This window comes from Mugil cephalus, chromosome 22 (assembly GCF_022458985.1).
Source record: "Mugil cephalus isolate CIBA_MC_2020 chromosome 22, CIBA_Mcephalus_1.1, whole genome shotgun sequence".
Taxonomy (NCBI): Eukaryota; Metazoa; Chordata; class Actinopteri; order Mugiliformes; family Mugilidae; genus Mugil; species Mugil cephalus.
In genome coordinates this window covers 5,867,259-5,883,450 of record NC_061791.1, presented here as the reverse complement: position 1 = coordinate 5,883,450, position 16,192 = coordinate 5,867,259, and the positions used below count along the sequence as shown (strand labels likewise).

The window sequence follows — 16,192 nt, the reverse complement described above, 5'->3', positions numbered from 1 at the left end:
GAACAAATACATCCAGAACATGTACACGTTTCACAGCATCCTGTGACAAATGCTTTATTTCCTTTATTTTAATGTCAGTCAACAGCGACTCGCTCGTTGTCGAGTTATATTGCACAAGTGAAACGAGCAGCACCACAACTGAAACACGGGACACACACACACACACACGTCAGGTTGAAAATGCCACAAAAATCGACAGTGGTCTGCAACACGATAAATAATTCAGACTTTGGTTTAACGCGAGATTAAAAACGAGATTAAATTACCAGATGCGAAGACGACGTATGACACATGAGTCCTTTCTGGCACACGGCCACAACAGTAGTACACAATGCTGAATACTGATCCACGTTAAAACACAGTACTATGATTTACCTTGTGCATTGTTTCACACAGTTACCTTGTGTAACTCTGAAATCCGTCCCTTTAGTGTTCGTGATCGTCCACGTTCAGCCTATTCGGCCTCCGTGAGGTGTTTCAGGTGCTCCGTCCTGTTGGTGAAGACGCAGCGAGCGGCGGAGAGCTCCGGCCCGGACTCGGACCGGCTCAGCGTGAGAACGAAACGACTGATGCCCGTGTTAGCGCAAGGCGAAAACAACTGCGACACCTTCACCCCTGCGGGCAGGGCGCACTTCAAGTCCTCCACGAGGTGCCTGATGGCCACACGGATGTAAGCGCCATGGCTCACGACCAGAACGTGGGCCGACGCTCCTTGGAGGCCGTCGTGAGCCGAGCCGCCGGGGGGGACGTCCGAGGCGGCACCGGCGCCGGCGCCGGCAGCACCTTTGTCTGCTGACACCCCAGCGCACAAGCTGTGCTCATCCAGCATTTGCTTGAAAAGGACTTTGAGGAACTTTTTAAATCGCAGCTTCACCTAAAAACAAGGTGACGAGAGCAAAATGATTCCTGGGTTCAAGCAGGTTCGAGAGGCCGAGACGACTTTCAGAGTCTCTCTTAGGAATTTGAGATTTTTGTTTTTAAATGTCCTTGTTCCAGTTGCTTTTTTGGCTTATCACACAATTTTTAGTAAGTAGGACGTCTAATTTATCTGTAAATCCTTGACTTGTACAGCAGGACTGATTCACTATGAATCCTAACTAAAAAACTCCGCAGGTACAAGGTAACAAAGATATTTTATGAAGGAAATTCAGTGAAATACAAAATGAAACGGTCAAAACGGATTCCAGTGACAAAGAGAAACTCTATTCCTTGTCATTATCAGGAAGTATATTATCAATAAATCACAAATTATGAGCCGCAGCTTTTCAGCAATATGAGTTCAGAGTCAGCCGAAGGCTTAAAGTCAGTGTTTATCTTACTAAATTACCATTTACTCATAAATGAATATATATATTTGAATATGAAAATATGAAAAACACAAGGATATTTTAAAGGAATTAACAGAATAAGGATGAGACAGATGTGGAAACACAATCAAAGGATTTAAGAGGAGCTGCTAAATACCATCATTATAAATTTCCCAGCTCCATTAACTCGCAAGAAAAGCACAAATATTGCTAAAATAATTATTGGTGCCGCTTTTAAATGTAAGTGTCCCACAATGGCGCAGTGACAGTGAGTCAGCTCATCAAGTTTTGTGAAAAGTTTTACGTTGCAATACCCGCTGATGGCCACTAGATGCCTGTGTTGCACAAGCAATACTCTAAAGTTTCTCTCCATGACACTCTCTTTCCTGACTGTAATTTCCCCAAAAAATGTCATTCTGACTCTCATCTGACTCACCTGGTCCAAAGTTTCCCCTCCCGGTGGCGTGTAGTCCCGGCACGACTGTCCAGCAGCGTTGGCCATGTTCTTCAGATGCTCTTTGTGACGCCCTTCAGCGACACCAAAACCCTGCATCAACAACGTCAATTTAGATCTCAGAGTTCAAACTACTGAACATGTAAAGCTGTAAATTTATGGAAGCACTATGAAGCAAGCAGATCTTACTCTTTCTCGGAGCAACGGCTCCAGAACCATCCCCATACCAGAGCAGTGAGTATTGTTCCTCAGTATCATTTCCGCCGTCTGATGAAGGAAATTGGCACAATAATAGAAACGAGTAAGAATCCGTCATGGGTAAACTGACATTCAAATGCCGCTGAGTCAAAGACCGCAGAGACATGAATATTCACTTAACTATTCCAAACTGTAAGTCATTCTTAATACATCCTGTTTTCCCTTCCATTCAGCAAAATGCAGGTAACATTTCACTGGTGAAACATTTCTTCCTGATGGGAAATGACCTGGTTAATCACGGCTCGACTTATTTTCCATGTGCACGTGTTTATAGATACACGTTGAAGAAACAATATACTTTTAACATTTATCTTTGTAGCTTGCAGATCCTTTTACAAGAGGCTTTGATTATGAATTAAAGACATCTGAGCAAGGGAATGCCGAGCAAACTTCCACCCAAAAGGAGTAAAGAGTGTATTTCAGGGTTACTATTTTCAGCAGAGGATTAATACACAGTTCGAGTGACTGAAAAAAGAAAGAAAAACAGGGTCTATATTGAACATATTTGAACTAACAGTCTCAACAAAGAGCTTCTAATATATTCCATGTGTTGTCTCTGGACGTGACTACAAAGAAGAAACTCAAAGAAAAAAAAGGATCAACCCATTGTTGGTCTTTTCACTATATAAGTATTATATCAGCCACACAGGGGACAGGAGAGGTTATATTTTCATATGATGTGTATGTGAGGTGGTGCTTGCTTTTGCCCAGACGTCAGCAGCCGAACTTCTGAGTGTTTCTTACCTGAACAGCCCGTTGCAGATTACTGACAAACACATTGCTGAATGTGATGTCCTTGAGGTACTGTCCTACTGCTTCACCCTGCAGCAAACCCGTCTCCGACAGAGGAGTGTCCACACCTTGACCTGCAAATACAAAGTACAGAGATTTCAATCTGAGCAGGAAGTTCAGTCAAGACTAACAAGAAACAGGAGAACTTTTAGATTTTATATGCATTATCCTAATCATATAGTACTGATTCCACTGCTTTATTGTCAGCCACTATTATTTTTCTTTGTGTGAACAAATTATCCGTTTGTTTCTGAGTGTTTTATGCATAAAGTCCATATTAATATTGAAGTTTACCCTGCAGCAGCTTGTCCCTGTTGTACTGTGTCTCTCCACTGTGTGAAAGGGAAACATAGCAATGTCATTTGATTAACATTTAAACTTATTTCATCACTGACAACAATGTATTAATTGCTCTGTTAAGAAACCATTGAAACACTGTTAAATGACTTCGGCTAAGTCTTACATCTGTTAACTCTTAAGTTACCGGCGGTACAGAGGGACATTGAGCCGCCATGCTTCACAACAAAATGACCCGACATTCTCTACAAGACAGCACAACACATTCACATTATTCGTCTTCCACTCATACGAGATGATAACAATGAAAACAAAGGCTTGAAACGGTCACTTACTGTCGTATTAACGTTAAACTGAACGTAAACATTTTCAGGAGCTGCTCTCGTTGTACTTCCGGGTTGGTTCATCTGCAATCTGACGTAGCCTCCTACGTCATGACGCATTGCGGTGCCTCCTTAAAGAAACAAACACACTTTTACATATTAGTATTACCTTTATCATATTTAAAAAATAAGCCTGCAACATTCTTAATGTTAATAATAATGCTGTTTTTATTACTTAAACATCACTAAACCTGGAGTTAAAGTCAAACAAAAGAATATTTTATTTTATTTATCATTATTTTAACCACATGTATGAATAATCGTGACCATTTTACTGCTGTCCAATTTTCCAGTGATTTAGTCGTCCCCTGGTGGCAGTAGAGGGGTAAGATCTCTTAAGTGTGCACGAAAGAAAACCCACCAGTCACTTGATTTTAGCCAATTTATTGAGGACAAATTGTTGAGGTACACTGTGAGGTTGCACATGGGGATGGTGGAAGAGGAGTCTGAGCATCAACCACACTGAACAACAATAAAAACATTCTCATGGTTTAAAGTCCGAAAAATAAAGGGTACCTCAAAAATAAACATATCCCACTTTCTTCCAATGAATTCATCAAAACGTAACTGAGGAGGAAAAATGTACTTTTTTTTTTTTTGACTTTCCAATACATACAACAAACGGTATAGGCTGTTTTTGTAGCACCAGATATGAGAAATAACCTATTTAAAAACTAGGCAATCATGACTACTCAGTGAGATCTGGCGGCTGACATTTTCTTATTCCGACGTGTAGAAGAATCGCCAAACTTGCTCTCATCCGACAAAGAAAAACAAGAGAAACCCGTTCAACAAATTAAGAGTGAAGGCGATGTGTATGTGTGATGTGAGGTGTGTTGAGGTAATGATGAGATGGGCTCTATCCGTCCAAATTAACCTGAGGTACACAAACATAACAAAAGAAGCAGCAAGAATATGATAAGAGTATAAAGATACAAATAAAAGAATAAAACATGCTAATCAAGGAAATCAAACACAAGTACTTCCAGTCCCGCACCAAACTGTGTTACGTTCCCTCCAGTACATATACAACAGATAAGCAAATACAAAATTTCATTATATAGCAGCACACAAGTGAATGACAATAAGGCATCTTTGTGTAAGACTAGAAAAGAAAAGCTTCGTAGCAGCAAGAGAATGACATATACAATCTATTTTTCTTACTTTGGAATCATTGCTTTCAAATTATAAAAACTTTTAAAAGCTTTTTTTTTGTTGTTTAAAGCACTTTTTTTTTCAGAAAAACACAACATTTTAATTTTTTTTCCACAAACATGCACGAATACAAACTACCTTTTTCTGTTCTAAAGTGTAATGAGGATTTCAAGAATTTCTGCTCGTCGAGAAATCTGTTATTTACATAAGTGTAAAACACAAATGGCAGTTGTTTTTTGTTTTTTTTTGTTTTAAACTTCAGTTCAGAGAGAAGGCGTACATTAAAAGAACAAAACACGAACAAGAATATTTAGGACACAGGATATAAGTCAATGAACAAACCTATTGGAAGGGTGGATATGGAAAAAAATAAAAATAAAATTCAAGTTCCGTGTTAAATAAAAGACTCGAGTCTACACGTGACTCGTCTTTCCTTAGTTTGCTTACTACACCGATTATCCTATGTAGCTGGGGCGTAGCTTTCAAGACAGGTGTTACCCCATGGGAATCCAGCCCAGAAAAAAAAAAAAAAAAAAAAAAAAAAAAAAACTCAAATAACTTAAACCAAAAAGGAAAAAAAAAATACCCCCCCTCCCAAAAAAAAAAAAAAAACTAACTGAACTCTCCTCAACCACTATCCCCTTACCAATCTTAAGGAGTGTGTTTAAAAAGTGCATCGATATTGTTCCAAGACGCCCTCTCTACAAAATGGTAGAACTGATAACAAGAGAAACTGCAGCACGCCCAAAACGATCGCCCCGGACATCAAGAGATTATACCTCCTCCTCCTCCTCCTCCTCTTCTTCTTTTTTATTCTTCTTGTGTGTCGCTCAAGTATCGCGCGACTGCAGAAAACATCATAAAGCTTAACTTCCTCACTGTTTCGCCACTGTTCATCATCCCAGACTTTTCGACAACTTTCAACATGCTTTCGATCTCCAAAAACTCGCGAAGCCCCTTTTTTCGACCCGCTTCCGTTTCCTCTCAAAAAACTTGGTACAAAAAAAACTTGCCAAATCTCCCTTTGCCTCTAGTAACATGACATCGGAACCGCCTGGCTGAGGCAACGGCCCCACTCCAAAACTAACTAATAAAACACTCCTAACTGATCTAACATGTGTGGGCAACACCGGAAAACAAAAAAAATAATAAAACAGCACAACAAATTCGTGTACATACAGCCCGGTCTGTGGCGTTAGCAGTGGAATCGAGACGTTTTCAGACAGTGGCCACTGCTCCACACCATCTTCATGTCTTTCCTCTTGTGAGCAGGCCCAGCCCACTCCTGGCCAGCACTTTCCTGCATAAATAGTAAGCAGTGCTACAGGTGCACAGTATGATATAGAGCTGCTAGCTACAGTAGCACTCCTCTGGCTGTATATCAGCTAAATGCCATGTACTGTATTATCAGCATTTCAATCTCTACTATATGGATTTTCAAACGAGAAAAACCCCATTGAATTTATAAATTGATAACTGCTCACTAAATATGATTAACATAATTAAATGCTAGCTAAATATACATTTTTAAAATCATATCTGTTTTGCTAGGTTGTATCAAAAAATATGTATATTTCATATAATTATGCTAATTTATTTTATTTTTTTTTTTCAAGTATGAAAATATATTCAGGTTTCCGCTCTAGGAACCTAAGGCACTATCAAGTTTTAAAGAATTTACTATTGGTTTTTAAATAGCTTGTTTGGGTACATGTGGCCCATACAAAAAGGTGGAAGTACACCTGGCCAGATGTGAACGGGGCAAACAGAAACCAAAAAAAAAAAAAAAAATAATAAAAGAAAAATTAAGAAATTAAGAGATGTCTTAATTTCTAAAGTTCATAGATTGTCACACCATCAACTCAAAGGGGCGACTTGATACTGGCAGCTCATGTCCGCTCACTCCCAGTCAGTTCATTTGTAGGCAGGCACGAGTGTTGTGTGAGTCACGTGGCGAGGGGAGTTCATAAGTTGACATCACGCACATCTGTGGGGGTGCTGGACTGGTCTTGCTGCTCCCTGGCCTTGTTGCCGGCTCTGACGCCGGTCTCCTGCCGGTACTGCTGGCCCTGCTGCAGGCTGGTGGCCAACACGCGCTCTATTTGCTCCTGGCAAGCCCTCAAACAATCCTGGAACAAAAGGAGGTCAAACATGGTTAAACATGCGCACTTTCATCAAACTTCAGCTAGCTTTTAATCTTCTTGAGCCCAGATTCAGTTTTACCCTTTTTTTTTTTTTTTTTAAACCACCATTTAAAGAGCCCTTACTCATGTCCTCATCTCAGACTTTTTTTGTCATTCAAAGTAAAAATAAAGGGAAAAAAAGAAAAACTGTTTTACAAATGTTTTACCATTATATAATAAAGTCATTTATTCAAAATTAACCTCGAGACACGACCTTTTGTTGGTTATGCATTTTTAATTTCTCTAAGGTATTTGGGTCAATAAGACATAAGATGTATTAAAAACTCAGCATCATCAACAAGTAGTAGTTTTTGAAAAAAAAAAGCAACGTCCTCATATGTGGACATTGGGATTATTTCATTATTTATATTATAATGAAGTCATTAATGTGTAACAAAATATAAAACTGTTTATTTTAACACCTGTACAAGGCTGAGGAAAACCAGAATTGCGAACAATAAAGTCCCAACATCCCAAACGAGTACTTGCTAATTAGTGAGGTCGGAGCTCGTTGCTATTGATATAATTTGTTAAATTTGCAGGTCACATCAAACTAGAAACGTTAATTACTATAAATAAATAAGTTTTAACTGTAGAATACGATGGGGTTTTGTTCCTCATCCACTTTTGTCCTGTCATCGTCTGTAAAATGAATCCACCCGCTATCTTGTTTTTACCGACTAGTGTATTGACCTTTTGCTAGAGCTAGGTGGCAGACTGAAGTGTCCACTAATGAGGACAACGGGTTTAAATGAAGCCGAATAAGATGCATTAAAACCTAAAACCTAATGTCCCCATATGAGGAAACAGGGTCTCAGGAGGTTAAAGTAAAGTAAATTTATTCAAACTTTTTCAATACAATTTACAGTAAATCACTAACTTTAAAAGCATCCTTTCATAAAACCAAAATCATCTGTTGATATACATTAAATACTGTATGAACGCCTCACACCAGTACTTTCAAATAGCTTTTTATGCCTTCGTCTGCTCAGTCACCGACAATGGACGAACTAGCGTGCAAAATGCCGGCGTTTCTGGCATATTTGACATGCAACTTGTTTAACGGCTTCGGTCACATGCATGGCATACCAGCAGGGAATTATGTGTCTTGAGGTAGGTGGTCCCGTCTGCATCATGACCAAAACAATGGGTACCAGCACACTCCAATACCAAAAAAAAAAAAAAACAAAAACGCAAAGCAGAGAACTAGTCGGCGGGCACCGGAATCCACTCTGACACAAGACACGAGGACGCCTGTGGTGAAAGTGAAGGGTCAATAGAGGGAATTGGGGGTCATAAAACAGATCCGAGGTGTGGCAGATAAGAGATAAGCTGAACTGAATCTTTGGACTTCCTTCCTCCACGCCCCCCCCCCCTTTTAGGGTTTACTGCTCGGTCAATCCCACGTGGAGGTCTGGAGGAAATGGCTTTGACCTACTGCACCCTGACCCCGGGTTTGGGTGTAAAGCAGAATATAGTACAGTGGGACCGGATGTTTTTGGACAACTTCTCTTATGAAATGGGATCTTCTCCCAGTCTCCATTCCCCCCCCCCCCCCCCCCCCATCGTCCCCGCCTCCCGCAGGTCTGTGAAGAAGATGTGGGAGGTCTGCCTCCCTGAGCCCGGCTGCAGGAATCTTAAAGAATGAGCCGAAGCTCGCAAAGAGGCCAACATTCCTTTAAAATGTACGAATAATTGGAACCCGATGGGCTGCAGACGGAGCGCCTGTTGTGACGGCGGGGTCGCGGGGCCCGCGTCGCCACGGCAACGTAACCACAAGCCAAGAGGCTGTTTCTGGAGCCTTTCCCTGGATTGACACGCCGGACTGTTCCTTTGTATCACAAGACACTGAAAAATATTGGAGAAATGTCGAGAGTTTCACGCCCCCGTGTCTCGGGGCGGTATTTTTTTTTTTTTTCCTGCAGGTATGACGAAAACTTGGATAAGTTTCTGTTTCCTCGCTGGCCTTTTTCTTCTTGCCTTCATTACAAACCTCCACCAGGAGGGGCACACAGCTAAAGTGGAAGCCACGCAAAGAAATTGCATGTGTCCTACCACAAGAATGTGGGCTCTGAGTTTTAAGAAGACATTCCCTCTGCCGCTGCTCTTTATAGCTGCAGTCTGGCTCCCCGGCCAAAAGCTCGCTCTCCCTCTCTCCATGAAAAGTAAATAGCTTCAGTCTGCCACTACTGAAGTCATCGCTGTTGTTTACTGAAGAGCCTTTTATGCTGCTGCCGTGAGATGCTGCAACGATTGCTATTAACAGTGCATTGTTTTGTAGCACTAAAACTATAAATTGCCTCCGCTGTGATACTCACCACCTCTGTGTTGGTGATCTTGGCCAGCAGGTCTGTCAGGTTGTCTCGACTCAGCCTCTGGTCGTTGTGGTCCAGCTGCAGGCCACAGACGGCAGCTCCCATGCTGCCGGTGGCAATCATGGAAGGAGGATTCATGGCAAGGCTGTCATCTGGTGAGGAAAAGAGAGTTAATGCGCAATTAGTCAGGCACAAAGGAATCACATCTTTAACTGTGACGCAAGCAGCGGCGACGCTTAAATCAGCTCAGAGGAAGCATGACGGATGCACGGAGAGGTAAAATGTCTGAATCATGTCGAGTGCGAACGCTCTACAGCAGAACCCTGATTTTCCCACAGTCTGGATTTCAGCAGACGTAGCTGCACAGAGGAACCTGTGTGGTTTCCTTCGCAGAAACTTCAGCTCTGATTAGAAAAGCAGAGTAGGAATCCTCCTACTCGCTGAGCAATGAGTTCCAGGCCTGACTCCCTTCGGTCCATATCCAAGTCTAAAAGAGTTAAGCGACAACAGGCCTGGACGAAGGAGGAGGCGGAAGAGGAGGCAGCCGTGGAGAGGAAAACCAGCACAAGTATTGGGCTGGAGCTGTTCTCAAAATTAAAAATAAAAATAAATGAAAATCTTAATAACTAGTTGTTCTTATCAGTGGTGTTAAAACTGCCAGGATGCTTCTTCCCAGCGGCTTCTCAGATGGTGTAAAAGTTGAGGAAACTCCTCCTCTACGATCTTTGCGATGGAAAATGCATCGTACAAACCAGCCCAGGTCCAACCCAGTGTATTTTCCCCCAACAGTGGCCTGATAGCTTTGATCAACCCCTGGAGAGCAGCCTGCCTCACTACGCCCATCTTCTCCTCCAGGGACCAGCTGTCCATAGGAGGAGCTCCTCCAATATAAGAATAACATCTCAACTCCATATAAAACTCCAAACATTTACATTACTGCATGACCACAGCAGGCCTCCTGCTTTTTTTCCCACTGCGGCTGCTTTGTGCTTGGATATAGGCAGCTGCTTATGAATAGCAGAGGCGACCACTGAAACACACCCAATACAAAAAAAAAAAAAGAAAAAGAAAGTGTGACACTAAAAACTGTGCTAAACAGGGCATATACGGTTCCAATAACTAAACTCTAGTAAATAAGTGCTTATTGACCAGATTGACCACACTGAGGTCTGGGAGCAATTTCACAAAAATGACCTCCTTTGTATTATTTCCATCATTGAGTTAAAGCTAAAAGGAGGTAGCAGATGAAAACACGGCCCTTGTGACGGCGGAGTCATGTATATCATGTGTATTAGGTGACTCCGCAGTAGTATCTCTGTCCAGGATATGAAAATATTAGAGGGATTCCTAGTACGGGCTAGAGAACGCCATAAAGATTCACTTAAGGACAGGCCAGAGGGGACATCTGAGTTTGTGCTTTTGCAGTTTATTTTGGACGCGAGGCCGGGCTGGAAGAAGGAAGGAAGATCACTGCCACTGACTTTTCAAAACCTGGAAGCTTCCCAGTCAACAAACAATACGGGGGAGAGCGGCGGAGGAGTTCGGCCGCACCTGAGTGTGTGTGTATCCTGGTGTGCGATACCGTCGTTATCATTGCCAGTGTGCGCGGCTAATCTAAACAAAGCGCTGATAGGAGTTTTCCCAGGCACTTAGGAGAGAAACGTGCACGACCACTTTAAGCAGCTTTGAGCAGCTGTGAAGGGAAAAAACCCCACTACGGGCTGCGCAGCAACTAGAAAGTGGATAAGGCAGCCAGTAGAGACGAAAGAGGTCACAGATGACTCACGATGGGAGAATGTTTGTGTGTGTGGGAATATTCTGTTGGAAGCAGAAATAACAAGGAAGCGGACTGAGCGTGCGAGCGAGCGAACGAGGAATAAAAAAAAAAGGCACACGATGTGACGACGTGCAGCTGTGTTACCTGTGGCACAGAGGGCGATGAACGTCTGCGTGTGTTTCCGGACCATCGCCAGCTTGTCTTTGGGTATGGGCAGCCTGCGTACGATGTGCTCTATAAAATCATTGGGAATGACCGAGGCCATGTTCCACTTCAACTTCCCCAGCACGACCAGTTCCCAGTCCTGAAACACACACACACACAGGAGGCGACACAAGAAAAGTTCAAAACGCTTGCTTCTTGGTAAACTCGGCCAGTCAGGGGGTTAAATGGCGCGTTGCCATGCCTCCATTGACCGTGAAAAAGATCACAGCGCGTCCCTATTCCCAGAGGAAATAGCTCGGTAAGAAGAGCAACATTTCTTCACTTTATCTCTCCTCGCTGTATCTTATTATCTGCGTGCCTTTCTCATTCCTCGCATCCTTTGTGTTCATATCGCCGGCATGTGACAAGCTTTGCCCTGCTTAGAGGCCCTGCCAATGAGACAGCTAGCCCCTTCCTTCCTGTCACAAGCCTCAAACAGCTACAATGAGTTTGCACTGCACAGGCAGCAGCAGCAGCAGCAGCACAGAGGTGACTCTTCATACAGTGAGCTGGTGCACAAGAAGCGTACATCACATAATTTCCTGTGAACGCTCGTCTTCGGAACCAAACAATCTCTTAAAGTTTAACGCTCTCCGATTTGGATTTCCATATTTTTGGTTAATAGTCTGTGTAGATGTGAAAGAAAACGCATGTAGAAACACAAACAGCTGGGTTTTTTTTTCCTCAAATATTTGCTGCAGGGCTTCTAAACTGTTTGTAACCCCAAAACCCTGCAGGGTATGCAAAGATCATGCAAAGATTATGAAAATCAAATCATGCAAATGAGCTGCGAATGATTCATTCCAAAGTTCATGGATGTCATTATTAAGGAAACGGCAGTCGGAGATAGAGCCAAGGGACGAGCCCGGGCGAACTATCTCTGCAACGTCTGAATGATAACGTGAACGCTAGAAGCTGGTTCTTTCATGCCTTCGTGACGTTTCCCAACAAATTTGAGTCATAATCTTCAAAAGTGCTCTGCATATAGGTAATAAGCAACAAACCAATGCAGATAAGGCAGGTAAGACGTTTCTCAATCATAAAAAAAAAGTGCAAAGCGTTGGTTGGAACTGTTCGGCTCCTGAGAAGCTTTGACCGCTCGGAGAGCGCCGGCCTGACGATGGAGAAAACACAGCTGTGTGGCAAACTCAATATGCCAAAGGGAGATGCCTCTTTACTAAATTTAAACATAAAGTCTTCCCCAGAAGAAAACAACCAATAAAAAACATTCCCCGGCTCACCGCGTGTTCTTCACGTCTCTGGTCATTAACAGTGTTACAGTTGAGCGCGTCTCTTAATTTCATTACGTGGTCACATATGATGAAGGTAAAGGGATCTAAGACATTTCTAATATACATCTATGTGTTCACGTTGGTGTCACCAAATCTAGAGTATTACATGTTCGGAAATTGAATAAACGAACCCTTTATTACTGTGTAATGTTTCACACTAAAGGCTTGTGCATGTTCGCAATTTGAACATGAGGCCGAATTCACAGTTTGAACCTGGTGAACTCTTTATAAGAGGACTGCCATCTTTTGTCTATATATACACTATGGCTATATATAGGCGGAACGATAAGACTGACTGAAGTGCATGAAGCAGGTTGAACTTGAACCGTAACCAACTAATAATTGATGAAACTAATTTTAACCATCATTTTCACACTCGGATAGACACAGATGAATTCAACGTCTCACTTCCTCTGTGGAGCAGTGCCACCCAAAAAAAAGCAAAACTATAGTAAAACCAAAACCCCGTATCATCAGGAGGGACAGTCCCCCCCCCCCCCCCCCCCCCCCCCCCCCACCACACCCACCACCCCCCTTCCTTCAGAGGCTCATCTGTCACCTGAAACGTCAGCCATCATCCACCTTTTGCGTGGGTTTCCTGTACATAACCTGCTCCACATATTCATGTGCATTCAACCTATTTTAGCCCTAGAGATCAGTGAGTGTGAGAGGAGCAGGGGTGGAGGTTTGCTGTCGATGCACTAACTTCCGGACAGCTGCCCTGCGACAACCCCCCACCCCTCCCTTTAAACTTCTCTATTCCAGCTGATGAGCCGGCAGCAGCAGCAGCAGCAGCGGCAGCAGAGCGTTCACTGCGAGAAACAGCTTTCACTGGCTCTTTCTGCCTCCTCTGTGCATCCTGTGAGAACATCCACGAATCTCTTACGACAATGTGGACCATCTAAACGTGTGTCATTTCCCTCAACAGCTGCAGGCGAATGTGGGAGGAGGTAAAGATAGCACGTGGGACATTTTGGTCCAAAGGGCAGGCCGTTTTAACCGTAACGTACAGTAATTCAACCACAATTAATCAGTGAATATTTTAACACTCGACAAAATTGAAGACAAAATAGAGCCTGAAAACATAATGTGTTTTGGGATTTTACTGGAAAACTACCAGAATCAAAAACCTCTACAGGTCAACTACAGCTGAGTGTTTTATTCTGATGCGATATTGTGAAAATTGTCCTGGGTCGACTTATTATCTCTGGAAATTCTAACATTTCTATTTGAATGTTTTTGATAAATTGAGAAAACTAAGTAATGTGGCAAAACTACTCCACTCATTAAAGCCCTAATATGGCAGCTACGCCGCTCACAAAGCATTTTCTAGTCTTAAAGTGGATCTGATAAGCTGCGTCTCGGTAAGAAAGTCATTAAGGCAGATACGCCTCCTGTTTGAGACTCGCAGGAGGTAAAGGAGATAAGCCCACCGCGCCTTTTGAGCCTTTTATAGTTTAAAATCTTCCATATGTAACTGATATAAAGCCGACTTGATGACATCCACATCCTATGCTGCATAACTGGCACTAGATGGCATCACACGCCTCCTAAGTCCACATGGATCCAAAGAAAGGATGTGGCTGTGCTGAGCACAGCTCCACTTACAAAGAAAATGGGATACTTCCTGTGAAACCAATTCATCTATTAACATTATAAAATCATCCGAAAAATGTGACACTTTTATGCTCCCATGAATGAATGGGACTTTTCAAATTCCGGTTCTTACCAGCAGTTCTCGTGGCGTGATGGAGTTATCTGTGTACATGCAAAGTTTCTCTGCAGATAGCGGCCTGCAGTCCTTTAACTTAGAGGCCAGGAACATGCACACGGCTCCCAGGAGCTGCAAAAAACTTTTTCTCGTGGGCATAACGGCTAAAAATCTGTCCAAATAATTAATAGCTAATGGGAAGACTTCTTCGTTACTCTTCTCCGATTCACACACCTGGAAAAAGACAGAAATGTAACAAGAAAAGACACCAATTAGTTATTATGCAAAATCACATTTATAAAAGAGGTTCAGTCTAAGTAAAGCTGAGTCAAGATGAGAGTGATCTGGGAGACGGGGTTGTTATTTTTCACTGTGGTCTTCAGGTTAAAAGGTTAAGTCTTTAATTTCCATCTCCCTTCTCTCAGTGAAAGGCTCCAAAGTCAGGGCAAGGCAGAAACAAATTAGTTCAATAGGAAGTCGTTCAGCAAAACCCCCCTCGCCATTCAACTCCTCTTCCTTGTTGGGGCTCGCCTCATTTTTTTTTTGTTTTTTTTAAAGCAAATATTTAAAAAATAAATAAAAATAAATGATTAAGCTGCTCCACAAAGAGTGCAAAATGTGCACATGTTTTGTTAAAACACTTTCCGACAGTTGTGGGAAAAAAAAGTTTGCCGACATCGGTTGGTTTTTGTCTTCAAAAATGAAAGTGGCTTTTGCATACACGCTGCCTGCCTTGCCCTGAGCCTGAGCACACTTTTCAAAAATTAATAATAATTATTTTGAATGGAATATATCGACATTTCGATCATGTAAATTAAGAACAGGGTCCCGGCTATCGCCTGAGTTGGCTAATTGGCAAAAAGGACAAAGATTGCCGCAGTTAACCGATGTAAATATCTAGCTAGGCTATTTCTTTGAAGCTCAATTTTCTTCGTGGTGGAATTTCCGACTCTCCCACGCCTTTGGTGAGTCATTCTCATTCAATTGTTAAACAGGTTAACATCCACGACACTCTCAGTGACCTAAAAAGCTCAACATAGGCGCAAAAAAAGCAGCTTTAACATGTTTGTAAACATGCAAGAGGAGAAAAAAAAAACTCGCATTAGCTACAGCGGTCATGTTAGCTCAACAGTGCACAAAATGCCCACAAACCTCGTGCATCCAGCCTGCAACCATTCGTCTCATATAAGGCAGAATATCCATCTGGACCCGCTGGAAATATGAACATTGAGGTAAAAATCTCTCCTCAATTGTTAATAATCTTTGCAACACTCTGTCATCATAGAGGATGTTTGGGTCAGGCTGGGCTTTCACGGCTATGTCCGACTCCAGGCAATAAAGATCCATGACTCGGGCCCCGGCTTCCCCCTGCCTCTTTTTTGTTGTTGTTTTTGTTACTAAATAATAGAAAAATAAAATGAATAAATATTGTCACAATGTTTTCGACTGCGGGCTGGAGGAGAAGGAGAAGGAGGAGGAGGAGGAGGAGAAGCGGCCGGGACGAAGCATGAGGTTGAGACTGCTGGGCTGCTCCAGTCCTGCTGCCTCTCCGCTGCTCGCTTCTTCTTCTGTGGTGCCGTAAAGTGTCCGCAGCCGATGAACAACATCCGGTCCCACCTACAAAAATAAAAGCCCGGCGTGTTTCCTTATTCGTCTATTTCCCTTCTCTTACAGTACAATTCAACCTTGCCAAAACATTAGGTGCACTAGTGAAAACAAAACAGCACTAAAACCCCCCGATTCGTAAGTGATATAATCAGCATGGTGACAGAATGGTGACAGTTCAACTGGCTGATCAATTTTTGGAGGAGGTAGTGTATGGTGCACTTAATCTGATTGATTGATTGATTGATTGATTGATTGATTGATTGATTGATTGATTGATTGATTGATTGATTGATTTTCAGCTCAACGCTTGTCCTCTCTGTGGAAATAAACAAAATATTTTTTATTGTCACTGGTCTCCTGTCTATCTCAGATCAACTAACACAAACAGACAGACAACCATTCACACTCACCTATAATTACTAATGAAACTAACAAGCGTCATGTCTTTGGATTGCG

At 42.4% G+C, this 16,192-nt stretch overlaps 2 protein-coding genes across 2 annotated transcripts; both read right to left on the bottom strand.

Annotated features, from left to right (window-relative positions):
- Positions 1 to 22: 22 nt before the first annotated feature.
- tigarb (TP53 induced glycolysis regulatory phosphatase b) lies at positions 23 to 3,554 on the bottom strand. The gene is made up of 6 exons (XM_047574688.1): positions 3,444 to 3,554; positions 3,106 to 3,143; positions 2,764 to 2,885; positions 1,951 to 2,028; positions 1,744 to 1,854; positions 23 to 874 (listed from the first exon to the last, which is right to left on the bottom strand). The coding sequence occupies exons 1-6, from the start codon at positions 3,473 to 3,475 to the stop codon at positions 455 to 457; spliced, it is 801 nt and encodes a 266-aa protein (XP_047430644.1). The 5' UTR covers positions 3,476 to 3,554; the 3' UTR covers positions 23 to 454.
- A 305-nt stretch (positions 3,555 to 3,859) lies between these two features.
- On the bottom strand, positions 3,860 to 15,731 carry LOC125000184 (G1/S-specific cyclin-D2-like). Its single transcript, XM_047575580.1, has 5 exons — positions 15,281 to 15,731; positions 14,147 to 14,362; positions 11,066 to 11,225; positions 9,148 to 9,296; positions 3,860 to 6,775 (listed from the first exon to the last, which is right to left on the bottom strand). Exons 1-5 carry the CDS (start codon positions 15,473 to 15,475, stop codon positions 6,611 to 6,613), a joined length of 885 nt encoding a protein of 294 aa, XP_047431536.1. The 5' UTR covers positions 15,476 to 15,731; the 3' UTR covers positions 3,860 to 6,610.
- Positions 15,732 to 16,192: the final 461 nt, after the last annotated feature.

What these genes read in the sequence shown, in the direction of transcription:
- tigarb (XM_047574688.1), bottom strand. Translation starts at nt 3,475, where the DNA reads ATGTTTACGTTCAGTTTAACGTTAATACGACA. An exon ending in AGTTTAACGTTAATACGACA is followed by an intron (nt 3,144 to 3,443) that starts GTAAGTGACCGT and finishes CCTTTCACACAG; the next exon opens with TGGAGAGACACAGTACAACA. An exon ending in CAGGGACAAGCTGCTGCAGG is followed by an intron (nt 2,886 to 3,105) that starts GTAAACTTCAAT and finishes TTGTATTTGCAG; the next exon opens with GTCAAGGTGTGGACACTCCT.
- LOC125000184 (XM_047575580.1), bottom strand. Translation starts at nt 15,475, where the DNA reads ATGGATCTTTATTGCCTGGAGTCGGACATAGCCGTGAAAGCCCAGCCT. An exon ending in TCACGCCACGAGAACTGCTG is followed by an intron (nt 11,226 to 14,146) that starts GTAAGAACCGGA and finishes TGTGTGTTTCAG; the next exon opens with GACTGGGAACTGGTCGTGCT. An exon ending in AGATCACCAACACAGAGGTG is followed by an intron (nt 6,776 to 9,147) that starts GTGAGTATCACA and finishes CTTTTGTTCCAG; the next exon opens with GATTGTTTGAGGGCTTGCCA.